Source organism: Erinaceus europaeus, chromosome 21, assembly GCF_950295315.1.
Source record: "Erinaceus europaeus chromosome 21, mEriEur2.1, whole genome shotgun sequence".
Lineage (NCBI taxonomy): Eukaryota > Metazoa > Chordata > Mammalia > Eulipotyphla > Erinaceidae > Erinaceus > Erinaceus europaeus.
Window position 1 is genome coordinate 13,271,470 of NC_080182.1, and position 24,678 is coordinate 13,296,147.

The 24,678-nt window shown below is 39.3% G+C and overlaps 1 protein-coding gene across 15 annotated transcripts in view; it reads right to left on the minus strand.

The window, feature by feature from the left end:
- The window catches only part of THRB (thyroid hormone receptor beta), a 480,256-nt gene that overhangs the window by 38,202 nt on the left and 417,376 nt on the right, over nt 1–24,678 (minus strand). For all 15 annotated transcript variants that reach the window (XM_060180429.1, XM_060180427.1, XM_060180435.1 and 12 more), the window contains one exon: nt 6,705–6,805. In XM_060180429.1, the coding sequence (XP_060036412.1) occupies nt 6,705–6,805 (101 nt within the window). The remainder of the gene's footprint in view (nt 1–6,704; nt 6,806–24,678) is intronic.

Sequence of the window (24,678 nt, forward strand, 5' to 3'; positions counted from 1 at the left end):
TTACTTTCAACTGTAAACCATGAATCCCCCAATAAAGAACTTTAAAAAAAGAAAGAAAACAAACATATCAGAGCATCAACAACATTTCTAAAACATTTTCACTGTTTTAGACTCAGATGAACAGGGTGGTGACACACCTGGATGTGTGTACACATTACCATGCACAAGAACCTGGGTTCAAGCCCCCAATTCCCACCTGCAGTGGGGAAAGGGGAGCTTCATCAAAGGTGAAGCAGTACTGCGAGTGTCAGTCTTTCTCTCTCCTTCTCTATCTCCCCCTTTCTTCTTGATTTCTCTCTGTTTTTATCCAATAAAAAAAGAATAAAATGGACAAAACTTTCACCAAGCCTGCAAAACCTACTGTGGTTATCCTTGAGTAGGAAGAGGGGTGGCACAGAACTGTGGTGAAATGTGGAACAACACTCCTGTAATCTTATGATCTTGCAAACCATTATTAAACCATGAATAAAAATAAATTTGAGAAAGAGTAATTATAAAAAAGAGCAGATAAAATGGACAGAAATGTCTCTATACATACTGCAAGTATTAGAGTAGAAATATTTTTTAATATATATATTTTAATATTGTTTTTTTAAAGTATTTTTACTTATTTTATTTTTGAGAGAGATGTAGAGAGAAGGACACAGAAACACTGGAGCACTGCTCAGCTCTGGTTTATGGTGGTACAGGGGATTGAACCTGGGACTTCATAGCCTCAGGCATGAGTGTCTCTTTGCATAACCATTATGCTATCTACCCCCGTTGAGTAGAAATGTTTTTCAAAAACACACTGAATATTTAATGTATGGCAGTAACCTATTTCATCTTTGACCATGCTTAAAAATTGTGTTTCACTTGAAAAACTCTTCTGTCGTTCTCTAAGATGACTTATTCTTAGATGAAATGATCTGCCTAACCACTCCAGGAAGACTGCTTTTTGATGTTATGAGTGACGTCCTCTTAGAAACAGGATTCCAGGGGCGAAGTGGTGGTGCAGCAGGTTGAGAGTGAACATTACCATGCACAAGGACGTGGAGCCCCTGGCTGCCACCTGCAGGGAGAGAAGCTTCACCAGTGGTGAAGAGGGGCTGCACGTGTCTCTCACCCTTTCTATCTCTTCTTCCTCCCTCAATTTCTCTCTGTCATATCAAATAGAAGGAGGAAGAGGAGAGGGGAGAATAAGAAGAGGAAGAAGAAGGAGAAGGGGAAGGCGAAGGGGAAGGAGAAGGGAAAAGGGAAGAGGAAGAGGAAGAAGAAGGAGGGGAAGGGGAAGAGGAAGAGGAAGAAGGAGGAGGAGGAGAAGCAACAAAAGAAACATGATTTCAGAGACTGGGTGGCAATGTACCTGATAGAGCACACATGTTGCCATGAGCAAGGACCCAGGTTCAAGCACCTGGACCCCACCTGCAGGAAGGAAGCTTCATGAGTGTTGAAACACAGATGTGTGTGTATACATGGATCTGTCTATCTAATCTACAACAGGACTCTCTCTCTCCTCTCAATTTCTCTCTATATTAAAAAATAAAACAAAAAGACAAAACAAAACAAGCAACAAAAAACTAAGCAACAAATCAACCAAACAGCCAAACAAAAATAGGATTCATCATCTCCCCAGACAATAGCTTAGATCAACCTGCACATCAGATGTCAGGCTCAGAGAAAAACAAACAAATAAAAAAACTAGTATAGCCATGGGCCCTTTGGACTATAAAATATGACTACTAACTATCTACAAAATGGAGACCTCCCCAACTCTTCATATGAACTTTTCCAGCCTTTAGGTTCATGATTCATCAACAATTTATTTGGCTTTCTATGTTAATTCTTTTTTTCAGCCCCCAGGTTCCAGATGCCAACATGATGCCAACCTGACTTCCCTGGGCAGACAATAACCCACTAATGTGTCCTGGAGCCCCACTTCCCCAGAGCCCTGCCCCACTAGGGAAACAGAGAGACAGGCTGGGAGTATGGATTGACCTGCCAACGCCCATGTTCAGCGGGGAAGCAATTACAGAAGCCAGGCCTTCCACCTTCTGCACCCCACAATGACCCTTGGGTCTTTACTCCCAGAAGGATAAAGAATAGGAAAGCTTTCGGGGGAGGGGAGGGGATTCGGAGTTCTGCTGTTGGGAATTGTGTGGAGTTGTACCCCTCTTATCCTGTGGTTTTTGTCAGTGTTTCCTTTTTATGAATAAAAATTAAAAAAAAGAGAAAGGATTCTGATGTCCCAGCATAGAAGTTGAGGAAGCGGGGGTGGGGGGGGGGGTGGAGCTTCTGTGCTGGGACATCACAATCCTCAGTTGCATTAGGCTCTAAACTCTGTGATCTTAAGCCGCTTGCTAGTGAGTGTTAAGTACTCTGCAGAGGACAGTCAGTCTTGAAAGCCACTTTGGGGAACTGAGTAATAAACAGAATTTTCATTAGTTTATCTCAGAATTCAGAATTTACCTGAGAAATTGCTTTGAAAGAATCTCAGTGCTATTTAATTAGGAAGAGAAAGTCTTAAAAACTCGGGCTAATTAAGAAAAATGACCAGTTTGAATTCTTGACATTTTGGAACTAGAGACACTATTAAAGTAATGCCGTTTGATTATTTTTAAATCAACTCAACAAAAACATGCTTTTAAGAGACAGTCTGCAAGTCTCTCAATTAATAATAGCTGGGATTGGGGCCAGGCAGTGGCACACCTGGTTAAGTGCACACCTGCAGGAGGAAAGCTTCACAAGTGGTGAAGCAGGGTTCAGGTGTCTCTCTGTCTCTTCCCTTCTCTATCTCGCCCCTCCCCTCTCAATTTCTCTCTGTCTCAATCCAATAATAAAATGAATGAAAATATTAAAAAACAATAAGAATAATCGCTGGGAATTACTTGTAACTAGTCCCAGGAAGTTTCTTTTTTTCCTATAGAAAATTTTTATTTATTTATTATTTGTGATAGAGATGCAAAGCAAGAGGCATAGAGAAACACCAGCACACTGCTCAGCTCTGGTTTATGCTGGTTCAGGGGACTGAACCTGGGATTTGGAGCCTCAGGCATGACAGTCTCTTTGCATAACCATTATGCTATCTCCCTCACCCAGTCTGCCACTCTTATGTTAATTTTTCCAGCTTTAGCTTCACACTTGTTAAATATTTGCTAATCTTTTTTAAATCATGATTTATAAAAAGGAAACACTGACAAAACCATAGGATAAGACGGGTACAACTCCACACAATTCCCACCACCAGAACTCCGCAGCCCACCCCTCACTTGATAGCTTTCCTATTCTTTAACCCACTGGAAGTATGGACCCAAGCTCATTGGGGGATGCAAAAGGTGGAAAGTCTGGCTTCTGTAATTGCTTCCCCGCTGAACAGGGGTGTTGACAGTAGGATCCACACTCCCAGCTTGCCTCTCTCCCTAGTGGGGTGGCCTTCTGAGGAATCAGAGCTCCAGGACACACTGGTAGGGTTTTCTGTCCAGGGAAGTCTGGTTGGTATCATGCTAGCCTCTGGAACCTTGTGGCTGAAAAAAGGTTAACATACAAAGCCAAACAAATTGTTAACCAATCATGAACCTAAAGGCTGGATTAGTGCAGATGAAGAGTTGGGGGGGGGGGAGTCTCCATTTTGTAGATAGCTAGTACGCTTATTTTAGTTATATGCCAAAGGGCCTGTAGCTAATACTAGTTTTTTTTTTTTTTAATTTTTCCCCCTAAGCCTGAAATCTGATATACAGGTAGATACAAGTTATTGTCTGGGGAGATAATGTCTTGGCTGGAAAAGGAACAGAAAGCTGGATCAGGGAAGAGAGTAGCTCCCTAATATGGGAAAGGGGTATAAATATTGTTGACTGTAAACCTCATTGATTTGATGTGATCTGGAGCCCATATTCAGCTTAGGAGCCTATGTGACCTCTGCATCCCCGTAGATCCGAGCTCACATTCTGTGGAACATGAGTAGAAATGTTCCAAGCTGCCCCAATATCAGGACCCATCTTCCTCAGGTGTAGCATAGAGTATGTTGCCCAGCCTCCCTTTGGAGGTTGTTGTTGATCCAAGTTGTTGATTCAAGTTGTTGATCCAAGTTGAGGGCAAGGTCCTATGGAGACCCACAAAGGGTTCTATTTTGTTGTTCCTGATAGAGATGACCAGTAACAATGGAGAAAGAGATTTATTCAAGGTCTAGGCCCATCATGTCTGTTTGGGAATCTCAGGACTCCCTGAATAGGGCCCCAGCTGATGGGGTGGCCTGACAGTGACTAAAGGGTCATCATTAAAGGATGCCAGTCTCTTGCCCTTATTCAGCTTTTGCAGTCCTTGCTTTGCTAAGGTTAGCTTTGGAGTGAGTGAGAGAAGTGTAATAGGAAGTAGGTGAGGAGGGTATCTAAGTCTAAGTAGACACTATTTCATTATGAACTTTATTAAACTGACTCACTGCTGACTACTGTGTACTTTTGCTTTCAGGTATATATTTTGCCCTAATTTATGGATACATGTGAACATATGCCCTATCTCATGGGACCTGGTCTATATCTAGGTTTTGGGACTCTGTTAGGAAGTGAACCACCTGGAATGGAATTAGAGAATCCTATGAAAGGAAAGGTCTCTCCAGTGTAATGAGGCTGAAGGCTTGACATTCCAGGACTGACTTCTCTGGACACAGTCTGAAGTGAAGCATGCTGGGATGGTACCCAGGAAGCTTCTTTAAAAATTATGATCATAGGTACAATGACTACTGTTAGCCAAATCTTTAACAATTTCAAGCTCCTGGTCAAAGGGGTTTGGATGACTGAAAACAGCACATCCCCTGCCCTCCTAAAATAGGCCAGCAGTTAAGACCTTTGAAATGACCTCTCTCCAGTGGATCATCTCTCTACTTTCAGAATTTTCCCTCCTAACTTCAGACACGAAAAGCAGGATAATGGAATGGAAAAATCTTTCACTAGGGAAGTGAAGGACCTTCAGTTAAAACCTGAACTAACATGCTGATTTGGGAGGCTTCGGATCCAGGGCTAGGAGGAAAAAGGGTTAATGGGAGAGTGTAAGGAGAGGAGGCAAAGTGGCTTAGGAGAAGGGAAGGCTGAACTATCCTAAACATTTAATAATGCTTAGAGATATTCCATTAAATAAACAGAAATGTATTTAGTAATATTTTTATTTTAGGGTTTATGTTGGTGATAATTAACTTTGCTATTAAAAAAAAAAAACCAAACATTTAATAAGAGAAATTTTAACACATCCATGACTCAATGTACTTTTGAATTCATAAGACATTCCCTGAATGCTGCACAGGGCAATGCAGTAAACTCTATTTACCTTTATAGTGGATTTTATCTTTGAGGTTAGGCTGTTGGACCAAGATACATTTGCCAGAACCTCATCTTACTGTTGATGACAAAGAGTAACAGTAGATGAGTTGAGGCTTACTTTCATAAAGTGAACTCCCAGTTGATCATTAGTGTATTCTTGTTAAGGGTCTCCTGAAGATGGGTTGGTCAAGCATAAAATTAGCTGATGGAGGGAGGATGAGAATTTACTTACTGACTGCAGCCTGTTCAGAAAGTCAATTTGGATAATTTCAGAACATAATTGAATCGAAGTAGCCTCAAAGAGATTCCCTAATGGAACCTTTAATAGTGAGCATATTCAGAGAGATTAGTAGGAGCAAACAGCATATTTTGTCCTCAAGCCCTGGAGGGAAAATTGCAGAAGAAATGGGTGGTTTTTTTTCCTTGGGGGGGGGGGGATGATAACATACTAAAATACCTTTACATTTTCAAACTCAAAGTGGGAATTTTCTTATTTTCATTTTTATTGTCTCCTTGTCTGAAAAATCAGTTAAGACACACTCACAAAACTTCATTTAGCTATTTTTAATTAGGACAAAAAATGCTTTTTTAAAAAAAAATCACTATTTAAGGGTGGGATTGGGGGTGCTAATAATTTCCAGTACAGTTGCTGACATATGAGTACATTTTTTCACTTTCCTGTGATAGGTGTATGGAAAACACTCTCACCTCCAAGTTATGTCCAATTCTGCCCCTCCCCCCCCTTTTTAAAGATTTACTTATTTGAGAAAGAGAAGAAGAGAGGGAAAGAGACAGAGATAGGTAGAGGTGAATAGCACTCAACTCTGGCAAATGGTGGTACTGGAGACTGAATCTTCAGAGCACAGTTAAGCATTATGCTTGGGTCCTCAGAAATACAAGAAGTCCCATGCTCTAATGTGCTAAGATATCTTGCTGGTCCTAAATCCAGTTCTTGAATATGCTGAAAATGAAGAGGAAAAATCTAGACACCTGGATGATCCCAGGCATGGATGTTGAAATGTTTTTTTTGTTGTTTGTTTGTTTTTCCTTTTCGTTTTACCACCAGTGTTATTTCTGGGGTTCGGTGCAGGCACTATGAATACACACCGTTCTTGTCTTTCCTCCTCCCCCTTTCTATTTTACTGAATAAGACAGAGAGAAATTGAGAGGGGGAGGGGAGATTTAGAGGACGAGATCATGACGTCTGCTGACCTGCTTCATCACTCTTAAAGTATCCCCTGCAAATGCTGAATGGGGGCTCAGACTAGGTCCTTGTATTATATGCTCTTAAATGGGTGCACCACTGCCTGGCCCCTGGATGTTGGGATTTGGTACAAATTTGAGTTCAGGCTCAATACTGCATTCAGGTGTGTGGAGGTGGCAGGGGAGTAGGGATGCTGAGTACTGGGCTATTACCTTGCAGCCTTCACAGGTGATGCAGCGGTAGTGATACCCTGTGGCTTTGTCACCACACACCACACAGAGCTCATCCTTGTCTAAGTAACTGGGGATGTACCCTGTGAAGGAGGGAAAAAAAAAAAGAGGAATGTAAGAAAACAATACCATGTCAAAGCCAAAGTCACACCCCAGCTGAGAGAAATGGAAAAACAGCAGAGAAAGTCAGGAGGAAAGACTAAATTCTTCTACACATTTCAATGTAATTTATGTTTTAGGGATCCCATGTCATGACTATTTAATCTAACAGTTTATCTTAGCCAAAAAGGCTGAGAAGCAATGTGATAATTTAGTTTTAAGTGTAAAAGATAAATGAAAACATATGACAAGGAAAAAAAAATCAAAAGGTCTTCCACTGACTTCATATAGTTCCTTGGTATCTTATATTTATCTAGTATCTTATCTCACACTTACAGTGGTAATATCAAAGTTCAGAATGCTTTAAATTTCATATGACCACCTCTTTTGGATGCTGTAGGTAATAATTTATGTAGAGGTCAGGATTTGAGACACTCAGATTGTCTAAAATTTTGATAACACAAACTTTTTTCCAAAGCATATTTCATATTTAATATATATATATATATATGACAGAATGAGGACCAAAGCATCACCTTGACACATGTAAGGTTGGGAAATCAAAAGCAGGACCTCACAAGGCATCATGCATTACATTTAGAGAACCTTGTAGTCTGAAAGATCCAGGGAGTTCATCAAACATTTTTGAGCTGAGTTACAGGATTTTCGAGTCATGTAGAAATTGACAAAAGAGATTAAATCTAGACCTCCAAACCTCTACTCCTTGGGGTTAATTACGTTTATTTTTCTTTTTTTCTTTTTTTATGACAAAGTCCATTTTTAATAATAACCACTGAAAATGACACTAAACTTATTTGGTATTTAAAACAGTTGAAGGAAGTGATATTCCAAAATGTCAACTACTCATCGAAATCTAAAGCCTTCTCCATTTTGGCAGGTTCCAGAACACAGGCAAAATTACCATGAAATGTGTATTGCTTTCTGTAAGATAAGTTAGGAATAAAAGGTTTTCTAGCACGAGGCAATTAACCTGAAGTAGAATAAGTAAGGTTACCAAAGAAGAGTTTGGTAAACTTGTGATATTATGATATACAACCCAACAATTGGGTAGTGTAAAATAAAGGGTAAAAAAGGCCTAACCATGATAACTGTCCATTTTTGTACCATTCATTTGTTAGTTTAAACTCTTTGACTTTAGAAGCTACAGTTTAAAAACAAAAGCAAAAGCAGTCTACTTCCCACGTGTCTTTGCTACTTTCTCTTCACTTGTAGACAATATCCACACATTAGAAATGGATTTAGACAGGCAGATTTAAATTCACATCTATCTTTAGTTTACTAAAGAAGCATATAGCTTCGGAAAGGTCCAAGAAAAAGACAAAAACAAAAACAAAACATGGCATGGTTGTAGAGAAGAATTGAGAAAACAAAATAAAATTTCCCTTGATTATGTCCCTCTATAATTAAGTTCTTTGCCTCAGTAAACTATATCCACCATGACTTGTTACTTCCATCAGGAACATCATCATATGCTCTTTTGAGGGCCTCTCTAGTACCATGCCCTCATTATAAAGTAACAATGATAGGGACTGCTCCATTTTCCAAGGATAGGCTGGATCATCCTCTACTCTACTACTTGAGGAAGACTGGTCCTGAAATAAGTGCAGCCTAGAATGTTCCCAGCTGTGGTCATGGACTGAGAACTCAGACTGACAAGGACTCAGAGGTTACACAGTCTCCTGTACTAAATATAAATATACATGAGGCCTGGGTCAGATTGATGTGGTAAACAGTTAATTCTATTTACGTATTTTCTTCAAGTTTGGGAGCTACTCTCTGCCTTAATGCAGCTTTCTAGTTCTTTTTTATTTATTTATTTATTTATTTATTTAAATATTTGTTTTATTTATTTATTTCCTTTTGTTGCCCTTGTTGTTTTATTGTTGTAGTTATTATTGTTGTTGTCGTTGTTGGATAGGACAGAGAGAAATGGAGAGAGGGAGGGGAAGACAGAGAGGAGGAGAGAAAGATAGACACCTGCAGACCTGCTTCACCGCCTGTGAAGCGACTCCCCTGCAGGTGGGGAGCCGGGGTTCGAACCGGGATCCTTATGCTGGTCCTTGTGCTTTGCGCCACCTGTGCTTAACCCGCTGCGCTACAGCCCGACTCCCGCAGCTTTCTAGTTCTATTCTCAACTGCGACTACATCTTCCCAGACACTATTCTTAGTCCATCTCCATGTTAACTATCAAGCTCAAACAAAAATTATTAAAGTCATGGGTCCCTAGGAATATACCTAAAATAGATTTCCTAGCTTCTTACTACCCTGAAGTCCCTATTCTGTTTTTTGTTTGTTTGTTTGTTTTATCATTGGGTCTTGGTGGCCTGCACTATGAATCCACTGCTCCTGGAGGCCATTTCCCCCATTTTTTATTATATATGACAGAGAGATATTGAGAGAGGAGAGGAAGACAGAGAGGGAGAGAAAAAGGCAGACACCTGCAGACCTGCTTCACTACTTGGGGAGCTGGGGGCTTGAACCAGGATCCTTGTGCTTCATATCATGTATGCTTAATCTGCAGTGCTACTGCCTGGCCACCTAAATTCCCTATTATCACCTGCTCTATTTCTATTTTCCGATTCCTGTTTTATTAAACAGTTTGTCCTGCTTCATATCTTAACTGCCTTTCAGATATCAAGTTGCAGACGCCACTATGATTCCATACTGAATTCCCTGGGTGGATGGCCATACCAACTTTGAAAACCTCACTTCTCCAGAGCTCTACCCTACAAGGGAAAGATAGAAACAGGTTAGGGGTTTGGCTTGACCTGCCAATGCTCCTACCTTCTGCACCCCAAAAATAATTTTAAAAAAAATCTTATTTATTTGACATGGGTTGCATTTGTTTTGGGCCTTAAAAAAAAGTCTTTATTTATTGGTTAGAGACAGGTAGAAATCAAGAGGGGAGGAGGTGATGGAGAGGAAGAGAGACACCAGAAACACTGTTTCACCACTTGCAAAGCTTTCCCCCTGAAGGTGGGGATGGGTTTGAACCCAGGTTCTTGTGCATTGTAACATGTGCACTCAACCAGATGCACCACTACCCCATCTCCCCAAAAGAATTGTTGTGTTCTGGGAGGTGGCTCAGTGGGTAAAACATTGGACTTTCATGTATGAGGTTCCGAGTTCAGTCCCCAGCAGCACATGCACAAGAGTGATATCTGGTTCTTTCTCTTTCTCCTCCTATCTTTCTCATTAATAAATAAATAAATAAAATCTGGGGGTCGTGGCACACTGGGTTAAACACACACAGTATGAAGCCCAAGGACCCATGCAAGGATCCCGGTTCAAGTTCCCAGGCTCCCCAACTGCAGCGGGGTCATCTCACAAGCAGTGAAACAGATCTGTAGATGTCTATCTTTCTCTCTCCCTCTCTATCTCCTCTCTCCTTTCAATATATCTCTATCCTATCCAATAAAATGGGGAAAAAATGGCCACCAGGAGCAGTGGATTCGTAGTGCAGGCACTGAGCCCCAGTGATAACCCGGCAGGAAAAAAATAGATAGGGGACAGGCTGGTAGCACAGTGGGTTAAACGCACTTGGTGCACACAAAGACTGTCTCAATAATCCCGGTTCTGGTCCCTGGCTTCCCACCTAAAGGGGGGTCATTTCACAGGCGGTGAAGCAGGTCTGCAGGTATCTATCTTTCTCTCTCCCTCTCTGTCTTCCCCTCCTCTCTCCATTTCTCTCTGTCCTATCTAACAACAGCAGTAGCAGCAACAACAATAGTAACAATGACAACAAAATGGAAAAAAATGTCCTCTAGGAGCAGTGGATTCATAGTGTATGCATTGAGCCCCCATCCATAACTCTGGAGGTAAAAATAAATAAACAAATAAGCAAACAGATAAAAGTAAAAAAAATCTTTAAAAAAAAAGAATTTTGGTCCATAACCCTCAGAGGAGGAAAAATGTTAGGGGGAGATGACTAGAAGGCTCTGACGCCCAATTCCATCAGGATCCACAGAGAGCAGTGGACAAAAGGAAAAGCATTCAGAAGTTGTAATAGATGGAGGTGTGATTTAGAAAGGAAGAGAATGAAGGGCAATAGAAAAAAATGGGAAAACATATATGTAGATAGACAGACCTATAGACAGACAGATAAACTATAAATATAATTGTCAATCCATATCTGTGATCTTGGGAGAACCACTGAAGTTTCCGGTGAAGGGAATAGGGACACAGAACTCTGGTGGGACTAGTGTGGAATTGTATTCCTGTTAGCTTTTAATTTTGTAAACCAATATTAAGTCACTAATAAACAATTAGTTAGGTTTAAATGATATATGAGTCATACTGCATATTTTATCATGACATTTTCATAGATCTTTTACTAAACTAGACCACTGAATTCTTCATCTTGAAGAAAAAAAAGTAGAAAATTAATCCAATTTACTTTTTTTAGACTTAATTTTAGATAAATTTCTTTTCTTAGGAGGTATATAAATGGTTTTATACTGAAGTTTGGTAATGTACAGGATTATTATTATTTTTTTTAAAATCATAGCTTTTCTTAGTTTACTTTTGCATCATGCAAACCATGACTCTCATCTGTTGAGCTCCCTTCCAGGGTTTCAAAACTCACATCATACATTAAAAAACAAACAAACAAACAAAAAAATCAGAATTTTGGAAGGAATCCAAGAAGAAAAAAAAGGGAGTGACTGGGATGATTTGTTCTCAATCTCTATTCATGAATTTAAAATAATTATATATGTTTATTATTGTTTTCAGTACTGAGACTAGTAAAACAAATTGAGTATGGTCTTTTCCTTTGAGGAGCATATGTTTAAGCATAAAACAATGTTTAAGCAAATGTTTAAGCATTTGTATTTCCAGCTCTTGTCACTTGTCAATGAGAGAAAGCAAGATGAAAATGAGAAGAGGAAGGACACGAAAAGTTCACCACCACTGTAAGGGTATTCAAATCAAAACCCACAATGAGAATAAGACTAACTCTAAGACTTCCAGAGGCAGGGCTATGGAGCAGCAGCAGCTGTGTTTTCTCTCCTTTCTCCTCTTCTCTCCAGGGTCAACTAGGAATACCAAAGGTGATCACCTGGGACTGCAACAAGGCAGGACTAGAACAACTTAAGGAACCCACCAAATCACTGGTAAGTGCAAACATGTGTGGCACGTGGACAGACAGGAGCCTAGGGAGAGACTGAGTGGCTGGTAACAGTCTGGCACTTTACTGGTTGAGGCACCACCTACAGTCTATTTTACCAATGAAAAGACTGCTGAAGGGAGGAGAGGACTCCCCCTAAGACTCACCAAATGCAACTGTGAGTCTCCATTGCTACTGTCCTCAGAGGCTGGAGCATCAAGGGAGGAGGCCCTGTGCTGACATCTGGGAACAGAACTGACCAGGTAACTCAGGAGGAGATCTACACCTCAGTGGCCTAGCAGTGGGACTGTATAGTGGCAGCCTTTCCACATTGTTCTCCTGATGAGAACATGGTGAATAATTGCCTCAGAACCTACAGACTATATATGGGACTTGCTTAGAAACTCACAGGGCCCAGCAGTGCTGCCCAGCTTGGCAGAGAAGCTGAATTGAGCCCAGGGCTTTGGATCCTTGGGGTGTGAAAGCCTCTTTGCATAACCACTCTGCTATCTCTCCCCCATCCTGATTTATCTCTTGGTCAGGAGTGAGTGATTAAGCTAAGAAGCCTACTTACAGTTTAAAAGCCCTCAGGCTCCCATAGCATACAGGGAAGAAAAAGGACAAATAGCCACTGTGCTCCAACTCAGGGATTGAAATAATATTGAAACAACTGTTAATTTCCACAACTGTGACCTCTTTAAGTACCTTACTTAGACACAAGTCAATCCAGGCAAGAGTGATCAGTAATTTGAAAAGTACTGAGAGAGGTACCTCATAACATACTATATAGAATGGTTAAATCAAAAAGAAGAAGTATTGGAGAAATGAACCAGGACAAGAGTCCAGCTAAAAGCCCCCCAAAAGCTGAAGCACAAAATAATGAGGTTAGCATCCAAACACTAGTTAAGGAAATAGTCACAGGAGTGAGTAAAGAGTTTCAAAGAATTGTCATCAGAAATGCAGAAACAAGAAATGAGACTCTGGAAGAAAACACTAATTATCTCAAGGTTATCAGAGAGCTGAAAGCTGAAATAGCTGAGTTAAGAACACATCTAGATGAACAAGCTAAAATAGTATCAGAACAGGGTAACAAAATAGCTGAACTCCAGAAAACAGTAGAGGGGAGAGAGAATAGAATAAATGAGGCAGAAAACAGAATTAGCAAGACTGAGGATGAATTAGAGACATCTAAAAAAGAAGTGAGAAATCTCAAAAAGAGATTAAGAGATACTGAAAACAACAAAAAAAGACATATGGGATGACTTCAAAGAAATAATATACACATTATTGGCTTACCAGAGGAAGAAAGAGAGGGAGGGAAGAAAGCATTCTACAGGACATAATAGCTGAGAAATTCTATAGTCTAGACAACATAAAAAACATAAAGGTTCAAGAAGCCCAAAGGGTCCCAAACAGAATTAAGCCAGACTTAGACACCAAGACACATCATATTTAGAATGGAAAGGAATAAGGATAAAGGATCCTGAAGGCTGCAAGAGAAAAACAAAGAGTCATCAACAGAGGAACACCCATAAGATTAGCAGCAGACTTCACACAAACACTACAGGCCAGAAGAGAATAGCAAGATATCTATTGAATGCTCAATGAGAAAGGCTTTCAACCAAGATTACTGTATCCTGCTAGACTGTCATTCAGACTAGATGGAGGCATAGAAACCTTATCAGACAAGCAACAGTTGAAAGAATCAACTATCACCAAGCCTGCCAAGAAAGAAGTTCTGATAGGTCTCCTATAAACAGTCAGACCATAAATATGCCACATATCAGAATGCTCTAAAAACTACAATAATGGTGTTAAAATATCTTCAGTCTATATCAATAAATTTCAATGGACTGAATTCACCTATTAAAGGCATAGAGTAGGAAGATGGATCATAAAACACAACCCAACAATATGCTGTTTACAGGAAACCCACCTAACTCAACAAGACAAATACAGACTCAAAGTGAAAGGATGGAAAACTATCATACAAGCCAATGTCCCACAAAAAAGGACAGGAACAGTTATTTTTCATATCTGACATGACAGACTTTAAAATAAATAAAATTTAAAAAGATAGGGATGGACATTACTTAATGCTCAGAGGATCAGTCATCAAGAGGACTCAACAATTATTAACATCTATGCACCCAATGAGAAGCCATCTAAATACATCAAATATATACTGAAAGAGATACAGCAATATATTAACAGCAACACAGTCATGTTAGGGGACTTCAACACCCCATTCTCTCAATTTGACAGATCATCCAGGCAGAAAATCAATAAAGACATGAGGGAGCTAAATGAAAAGATAAACTACAACTATTGGACATTTTCAGAAACATTCACCCCAAGAAACTGGAATACACATTCTATTGAAGCCCACATGGGTCATTCTCAAGGACAGACCATATGTTAGACCACAAAGCCAGCATCAACAGATTCAAGAGCACTGAAATCATCCCAAGCATCTTCTCAGACCACAGTGGAATTAAACTAACATTTAACAATAAACAAAATATTAGTAACAGTCCCAAAATGTGGAAGCTCAACAGTACACTACTTAACAACTACTGGGTCAAAGAGGAAATAAAGGAAGAAATCAAAATGTTTCAAGAGTTCAATGAAAATGAAGACACAAGCTATCAAAATATTTGGGACACAGCTAAGGCAGTACTGAGAGGGAAGTTCATAGCCATACAAGCACACCTTAGGAAACAAGAAAAAGCACAAATAGACAACCTGATTGCACACCTTAAAGGCCTGGAAGAAGAAGAACAAAGAATTCCTAAAGCAACCAGAAGGACAGAAATCACTAAAGTTAGGGCAGCAATAAATAACAGTGAAAATAATAAAACCATACGAAAGATTAATGAAAGTAAATGTTAGTTCTTCGAAAGAGTGAACAAAAACAAACCTTTATCCAGACTCACAAAACAAAAAATGGAGAAGACCCCAATAAGTCATATTGTAAATGAAAGAGGAGATATCACAACAGACACCACAGAAATCCAAGATATCATGTGAGGCTTCTATGAACAACTATATGCCACTAAGCTAGAGAACCTGGAAGAAATGGATGATTTCCTAGATACCTACAAATTACCAAAATTAAATAAAGAAGACCTAGATAATATGAACAGGCCCATCACAGCTAAAGAAACTGAAACAGTTATCAAAAAACTTCCCAAGAATAAAAGTCCTGGACTAGATGGTTTTACAAATGAATTATATAAAACCTTCAAAGAAGAGTTAATACCTCCACTTTTAAAAGTCTTCCAGGAGATTGAAGACACAGACTTCAATCTATCTCTATCTCTATCCCTTCTATCTTCTATGAAGCCAACATCACTCTGATACCAAAAGCAGACAGGGACACAACCAAAAAGGGAAACTACAGACCAATATCTCTGATGAACATAGATGCTAAAATATTGAATAAGATTCTAGCCAACTGGATACAGCAATATATTAAAAGGACTGTTCATCATGACCAAGTGGGGTTTATCCCAGGGATGCAAGGTTGGTTTAGTATACATAAATCAATCCATGTGATCCACCACATCAATAAAAACAAGACCAAAAACCACATGGTTATATCAATAGATGCAGAGAAAGCCTTTGACAAAATCCAACATCCTTTTATGATCAAAATGCTACAAAAAATGGGAGTAGACGGAAAATTCTTCAAGACAGTGAAGTCTATATATAGCAAACCTACAGCCAACATCATACTCAATGGTGAAAAACTGGAAGCATTTCCCCTCAGATCAGGTACTAGACAGGGCTGCCCACTATCACTATTACTATTCAACATAGTGTTGGAAGTTCTTGCCAAAGCAATCAGGCAGGAACAAGGAATTAAAGGGATACAGGTTGGAAGAGAAGAAGCCAAACTCTCCCTATTTGCAGATGACATGACAATGTACATAGAAAAACCTAAGGAATCCAGCAAGAAGCTTTTGGAAATCATCAGGCAATACAGTAAGATGTCAGGCTACAAAATTAACATTCAAAAGTCAGTGGTAAGGCAGAGGGTAGATAGCATAATGGTTATGCAAACAGACTCTCATGCCTGAGGCTCCAAAGTCCCAGGTTTAATCTCCCACACTACCATAAACCAGAGCTGAACAGTGCTCTGGTAAAAAACAAACAAACAAACAAACAAACAAAAAAAAACAGTCAGTGGCATTCCTCTATGCAAACACTAAGAAGACGATGAAATCCAAAAACCAATTCCTTTTACTATAGCAACAAAAATACTAAAATATCTAGGAATAAACCAAATCAAAGAAGTGAAAGACTTTTATACTAAAAATTATGACTTACTACTTATGGAAATAGAAAAAGATACAAAGAAGTAGAAAGATATTCCATGTTCATAGGTTGGAAGAATTAACATCATCAAAATGTATATACTACCTAGAGCCATATACAAATTTAATGCTATCCCCATCAAGATCCCAACCACTCTTTTTAGGAGAATAGAACAAATGCCACAAATGTTTACTGGAACAAGTAAAGAGCTAGAATTGCCAAAACAATCTTGAGAAGAAAAAACAGAACTGGAGGCATCACACTCCCAGATGTCAAATTGTATTATAAGGCCACTATCATCAAAACTGCTTGGTACTGGAATATGAATAGACACACTGACCAGTGGAATAGAATTGAGAGCCCAGAAGTAAGCCCCTACAGCCATGGACATCTAATCTTTTTTTTTTTTTTTTTACTTTCTTTTTTTAATTTATTTTTTATTTTTAAAAATTTTTTATTTAAGAAAGGATTAATGAACAAAAACATAAGGTAGGAGGGGTACAACTCCACACAATTCCCACCACCCAATCTCCATAACCCACCCCCTCCCATGATAGCTTTCCCATTCTCTAGCCCTCTGGGAGCATGGACCCAGGGTCATTGAGGGTTGCAGAAGGTAGAAGGTCTGGCTTCTGTAATTGCTTCCCCGCTGAACATGGGCGTTGACTGGTCGGTCCATACTCCCAGTCTGCCTCTCTCTTTCCCTAGTAGGGTGGGTCTCTGGGGAAGCTGAGCTCCCTTTGACAAAGGTGCCCAGACTACTGAATGGGGAAAGCAGAGTCTCTTCAACAAAGGGTGTTGGAAAAAATGGGTTGAAACATGCAGAAGAATTAAACTGAACCACTATATTTCACCAAACACAAAAGTAAATTCCAAGTGGATCAAGGACTGGAATATTAGACCAGAAACTATTGGATACTTAGAAGAAAATATTGGCAGAACTCTTTTCCACATAAATTTTAAAGACATCTTCAATGAAATGAATCCAATTACAGAGAAGAGTACAAAAACAACAAATAAAAAATATTTTAAAAAGAATGTTTGACCTTTGGTCAAGAGAGATTCCTCTCTTCTTGGGAGAGACAAAGACATTGACACACAAGCTCATATGAGGCCTGGTGATGTTGGGGAAATGTATTCTTATTATTCACTGGATTTGATCACATTTTCTTTGACTCCACTTCAATCACTAGGTTAAATATAGGGAGATAGGACCAGAAAAACCAAAGAAAGAACTTTAGGGCAATACTATCTCCTCCCAGGCCAGTTTGATTAAGGTGCCATCACCAAGAATATAGATTTAAAGTCTGAATTTTATACAACTTGTTCAACTTTCAGCTCTGGGCTATAAGAACCATTGCTCCTTATACTCAAAGTCTTTGCTGGCTGGTTATGTTTTCTCTTAACATAACCACAGACTTCAAATTGCAAGTTTGTGTACCACTGTCTGCTAGAAAAATGATGGTGCTGTGGCTAAAACTCATTAGGTACTGATTTATTCCAACAGTATTTTTTGGGGTGTGTGTGGGGGTGCGCGCACACACACACACACACACACACACACACACACACACACACATACACACACACACACACTAAAAATCCTTAACAAGCTCCACCATCCAGAGAATTAAATCATTACAAACTATGTAGAATTATGGGGACAGGTCATAGTGCAGTTGGTTAGAGGTACCCTGGATTTGATTTTAACTGATGGATTTCAGTGGCCAGTCTTCAGAATTGTTTAAAAAACAACAAGAGGGGTTGGGGTGATAGCAAAAAGACTTTTATTCCTGAGGTATCAAAGATCCCAGGTTCAATCCCCAGCATCACCTGAAGTTTAGCAATGCTCTGGTTAAAAAAAAAAAATAGAAAAACAATACGTGTATTAATTTCTTACAAGGCCCATATTTTCAAAATGAAAGTTACATAAGAAATACATTATTGTTGCTTATTATAGGACGTCAAAACTTATTGAAGGATTATAGACTATCAAAAAAAAGTTGTCTACTTTCTCTCTCCCCATAGAGATAATCACTATAGCATTCTGTCTTTTAAAAATTGTCTGTAAATTAGTATATGTGTGACTGTGTGTGCATGTGTTCTTATGTATGCATTGAAACACTAGCTTGTAAAATACGGAATAACTTATGGACAACAAAGAACCCAGTTATTTAAACAAACACCTTCCTGGTAAAATCCGGTAAAACATACAAATTGATGGTGTAAGGAAAGCTATGACTTGACCTTTTATAGCTAGAGATTATACACAGTTGATCAGAGAAAAGACTTTTGAGTTCTTGATACCAAAGGCAGATGGCAGAGATAAGCGAAAGGGGTAGAAGTCTTTCTCTTTAAACTTATGGTCGAGAATTACTCATAATGTAGTTGGACATCGTGTTACACCCTGGGACATCACTTGGGAGGACGAGGCAGCATGAAGCAGGGTTGAAGACATGTAGGTCTCTCATGCTTTTCCATCTCACTTGGCCACAACCCATCTGCCTTAATCTTTTTTTAAAAAAATATTTTATTTATTTATTTATTTTCCCTTTTGTTGCCCTTGTTAACAAGTTTTATTGTTGTAGTTATTATTGTTGTTATTATTGATGTTGTCATTGTTGGATAGGACAGAGAGAAATGGAGAGAGGAGGGGAAGACAGAGAGGGGGAGAGAAAGATAGACACCTGCAGACCTGCTTCACTGCTTGTGAAGCGACTCCCCTGCAGGTGAGGAGCTGGGAGCTTGAACTGGGATCCTTACCAGGACCTTGCACTTTGCACCACATGCACTTACCCTCACTGCACTACCGCCCGACGCCTCTGCCTTAATCTTTGGCCTTGGCACAAAGACTCTAAAAACTTCATCCCTTTAACTCAACAATTTATGCTGATGGTTGAACTGTTTGACCTTTAAGGTTTCTGTGAACCCTGGAATTCACTGAAAATTTAATCTGTGAGTAGAAGAGTCTCTATTTTTTTGATTGCTAGTCTGATGGGAGATTTGCTAGGCTCCTTGTAGTTCTCAGGTTATCGTATCAGTAGGTGGATGAGTAGATGATTAAATATGTCTTAAGTTAAATCATGAAAACATTTACAGAAATGTCTAGTCAGGCTGGTAGTAGTTGCTTACATGATCATACTAGCACACCACACCCACCTTTCTCTTCTCTCTAAAGTATTAACTTGGAACTGTCTTACTTATCCAAAACAGTCACAACAGGGATAAGACATCAATCATTCCACCTCAGTTCATTATTAATCAATCATTAACTAACTTCCATCATGCACTAATTCCAATATAATGAGCAGGCAGGTGGGGATTCTCTGAAGGTTACTAGAGAAATTTGATAGCATCCCATGCTACCCGATTGTCCAAGAGGACTTAATCATTTCTTGGGCCCCTATTCCAGGTCTCCTTGATTTTCTTTTTTCATGCTCACTAAATGAACCACATCCTGGTTAGTATGTCCAGCTAAGGAAAATTTATGTGAAACATTTAGTTTGGTTATCAGGAATGGCCACTGATGTCATTTTTATTTTTTAGTTTGTAGAGGTGGGGGTCTCATGTATGAACAATTTTACTACTCCTGGGTGGTTTACTATGAGAGAGAGAAGAGGTAGATAGAAAGAGAGATAGAGGGAGTCGGGAGGTAGTGCAGTGGGTTAAGCGCAGGTGGCGCAAAATGCAAGGACCAGTGAAAGGATCCCAGTGCGAGTCCCTGGCTCCCCACCTGCAGGGGAGTCGCTTCACAGGTGGTGAAGCAGGTCTGCAGGCGTCTGTCTTTCTCTCCCCCTCTCTGTCTTCCCCTTCTCTCTCCATTTCTCTCTGTCCTATCCAAAGACGACAACATCAATAATAACAATAATAATAACTACAACAATAAAACAACAAGGGCAACAAAAGGGAATAAATAAATATTAAAAAGAGAGAGAACAGCACAGCATTAGTGCATCTTCCAGTGCTATAGTGGCATGGTACCTGCCTTGTGCTTCTGGGGTTTGAACCAAGTTGTGCATGAATGAGTCAAAGTTCATGCTCTGCCTTAGTGAGCTAGCTCTCTGGTGATATTGGGTTCCGTCTAGAAATAAATGTGAGTGATATATTTCTGAAAGTCACATATCTCATCTGAGAACTGCAATATTGATTGATTGATTGATTGATTTACCTCCAGGGTTATTGCAAGGACTCAGTGCCTGCATTACAAATCCACTGCTCCTGCAGACATTTTTTCAATTTTTTTTTTGATAGGACAGAGAGAAATTGAGAGAGAAGGGGACAGGATAGAGATGATGATGATGATGGAGAGAGAGAGAGAGAGAGATACCTGCAGACCTGCCTCACCACTTGTGAAGCAACCCCCCTGCAGGTGGGGAACTAGAAGCTTGAACTGGGATCTTTGCTTGGGTCCTAGTGCTTTGTACTATGTGTGCTTAACCCAGTTTGCCACTGCCCAGCCCCCTAGAACTGCAATTTGTCTCACATGAATGCTTTAAAGAAACATGGTTGAGTGGTCCAGGAGGTGGTACAATGGATAAAGCACTGGACCCTTAAGCATGAGGTCCTGAGTTCAATCCCCGGCATGACATGTTCCAGAGTAATGTCTGGTTCTTTCTCTCCTGCTATCTTTCTCATTAATAAATAAATAAATAGAATCTTAAAAAAAAAGAAACATGATTGATAATGCCCCAGAATGCAATTAAAACCAATGATGATACATTATAGTTCAGAGGTAATATATTTTCCTTAGATCTTATTTATTTATTAAAAATGTTTTGTTTATTTTTAATGAGAGAGAAACAGAGAGAAAGGTGATATTATATAACAAATATATGGAGAGAGAGAGAGAAAGAGAGAGAGAGAGAAACAGATGCCAAGACCACAGTACTGCTCAGCTCTGGCTTATAGTAGTGGTACTGGGGATGCAGGAACTTCAGAGCCTCAGACCTATAATACTTTTGCATAACCATTATGCTATTTCCCCAGTCCACCTAGCTATTATTATTTTTTAAAATGTGTTCTTTATTTTATTTTTATGAGAGAGACACACAGAAAGAAAGACCAGGGCACTGCTCAGCTCTGGCTTATGGCCTACCTCTTATTTTTTAATGAATCACTTTCTAGACTAAGATCAAAGTACCACTCTGTCAAACATGCTTTTATGAAAGCAAATTCCATCTGTTCAACAAAGAACCTGGAGACTTTTTCAGTTGATATTTGGTAATGTCTGATTATTTATTTATTATTATTGGCTAGAGACAGTGAAATAAAGAAGGAAAGGGGAAAGAGGGAGACAGAGAGAGGAAGCGGGACTCTGCAACCCCACTTCACTGCTTGTGAAGCTTCCCCCTGCTGGTAGTGACTAGGGGCTTGAACCCACTTCCTTGAGCATTACTGCGTGTGTGCTCAACCAGGTCTGCCACCCTCTGGCCCCTGAACAATTGTTAAGTATTATCCTGCACATAATTTATTGACATAGTAAAATATTACTTTTTGTTAGCATCTTTATTAAGATTTTACTTATTTAACATACAATGGGATTCCTTTTAATTAATTTATCTATAGAACTATGAGATTATTATCAGAATAAATTTTTGAATATTCTCATGAACCCTCTCCCCCCAAAAACCCTGTATTGTTAGATGTTACCCTTTAATTCCTTTTGTCCTTTCTCCATCCCTTCTGTCTTAAGCAAGTACTAATCTCCTACTTATATATTTTTCTCTTCTGGACATTTCATTTTAATGGAGCCATATATCATGTGATCTTTTGTGATTAGATTTTTATTTAACACAGAGTTTTAAAGGTTGATCTCAATAGCAAGTTAACTTTTGAAAACTTGATTCCCAGAAGGAATCTTCATGTGAAAAGGGAAAATTGAATCTATTTGTACTAAAAATCATGCAGCAGGTGGTAGGCTTAACTTTTTGATTTATATTGGACTCAAGATTTTCTTTTTCTTTTTTTTTTTTAACTTATTTTCAAGATTTTCTTGCATACGGGTAAAATCAGAAGGCTCACTAGTTCACTTTTTTGGAGTGAATTATGACAGCTTCTCAGTTCTTGGAGGAGAAATATTGGTACCTCTTTTTTTTTAGGTGTTTTTTTTTTTCCTTTCTTCATTTTTCTTTGTTTTAGTTAATAGGACACAGAGAAATTGAGAGGGGAGGGAGAACTAGAGGGAGGAAAAGAGATACCTGCAGCACTACTTCAACACCTGTGAGGCTTACCTACTGCAGCTGGATATCAGAGGCTCAAACCTGGGTCCTTGCACATGGTAACATGTGTACTTAACCAAATATGCCACCATCGGCCCCTCTGGCACATATACAAAGACCTTAGAGAATGGGGCATAGGGCAGAGTAATTTTGATAGTAGATCTAAAGTAGACAGTGCTGCTGAAGAAAAGGAGATTTAGCAGAAAGAGAGAGGAGCCGAGTTCAGACACCTTTCCTAATTTTCTTGTTTAAGACCACTTGTCTAGTAAAACCATCCCTGTGTCTCAAAGCCGCAATGCTTATCATTGACAATGGGGAAATACTTAGCTCAGTTTAGAGAGGTGAAGGTGCACACTGTTGTCAACTTAGAGCCAGCCAAGAGCCTTCAGTATCTGTTAGAGAACCACTGTGCCGTCTTCCCAGTCTGGGATAAACTTTATTTTTAAAAAATATTTTATTTACTTATTTTTAATGAAAGAGACAGAAATAAAGATACATACAGAGAGCTACCAGAGCACTGCTCAACTCTGGCTTATGGTGGGGCTGGGGATTGAACCTGGGATTTTGGAGCCTCAAGCATGAAAGTCTTTTGCATAACTATTATGCTATCTTCCCAGCCAGAATGATTATATTATATTTATTTATTTATTGGGTAGAGACAACCAGAAATTGAAAGGGAAGGGGGAGACAGAGAGGGAGACAGAGAGACACACCTGCGACACTACTTCAGTACCCACAAAGCTTTCCCCTGCAGGTGGGGAATAAGGGCTCAGAGCCCAGGGCCGTGTGCACTGTCACATGTGCGCTCAACCAGGGGCGCCACCATCAGGGCCTTTTCTATTTCTTCATATACTTACAAATATTGACTCAGTCTTTTCTCTCTCTCTCATTCTCTCTCTCTCTCTTTTAAGAATTTATTTTATGAGGACGATAAGAGGAGAGAGAGAAAGAATCAGACATCACTCTGGTACATGTGCTGCTGGGGATTGAACTCGGGACCTCATGCTTGAGAATCCAATGCTTTTTCTACTGTGCCACCTCCCAGACTACAACTCAGTCTTTTCTCAACATGATAACTTTAATTCTTGATATTAGGTACCAAGTCTTATGCCATATTGATCTTTAACTTTATGATAAACACTACATTAATCCTATCCATCTATCTATCCACACATCATTCTATTTATCCATTCATCTATCCATCTGCTCATTCACTTGCCAAAGATGTGTTGTTCCACTATTTGCAGGATAATGAACACAAACTTGAAATAGCCTTAATTTGTCATCATCATCATCATCATCATCATTTACCAGATTACTAATCAGCTCTATTTTGTAGTATTGCTGGGGATTGAACCTGGGAACTCTGTTGTTACAAGCATGGAAATCTATTATGCTACTGATGGTTCTAATTCCTTAGCCCTTAACCTTAAAGTTATTCTTCTATTGCTCTCTAAAAAATTGTAACAGAGCTTCCCCAGAGCAACCTTTTTTCACAAAATCTTTCTTCATACTAGTCACTGTCTTTCTACTCTTTCTGTTGCCCTGGTGAAATTTTGAGTCATCTTTGTTTTGTTGGGGGGAGTAGGATACACGGAGTCCCCAGGTTTCTGAATTCTAGAGCTCTGGTGGTGTTGGTTGTGGAAGGTGGTAAAGGAGGTAGGGGACACACACGTATATATATATAGAGAGAGAGAGACAGGAACAGGTTAGAGATGTTAATCCAGAAATCAGGAGAGCCCAGGATGATAAAGCGCTCTGAGTTTTAACTTGGGGGCAAAACAAGTGGGGGGAATGTTTTGGATAACTATCTTTCTAATTCTAGACTCCTTGATACTAAAATATATTAACTTAGGGGCTAGTCTTGACAACAATAGAGTTCTACACACAGTAAATAGTCCCTACCTATGCTTCCTCCTCTCTGTCCTTGAAGATTCAAATACCTAGTAGTTGACACAACCTTTCAATCTACAGTTATAGCTAAAAGCACTCCAAGATTAAAATCTCTAGGAAAAAGAAGAGATCAGTATAATGAGTTTGAGTCCAACATTTAATTAAATGGGCGCACATACTGGTGCTCGATAATGTTTGGTTTGCAGAGGGCTTAAGAAAAAATCTCAGGTAATTTTCAAAACCAGATTTCACATAAAATCCAGACTTCTTGGCTGATGTGAAAAATTGGAAGATCTGG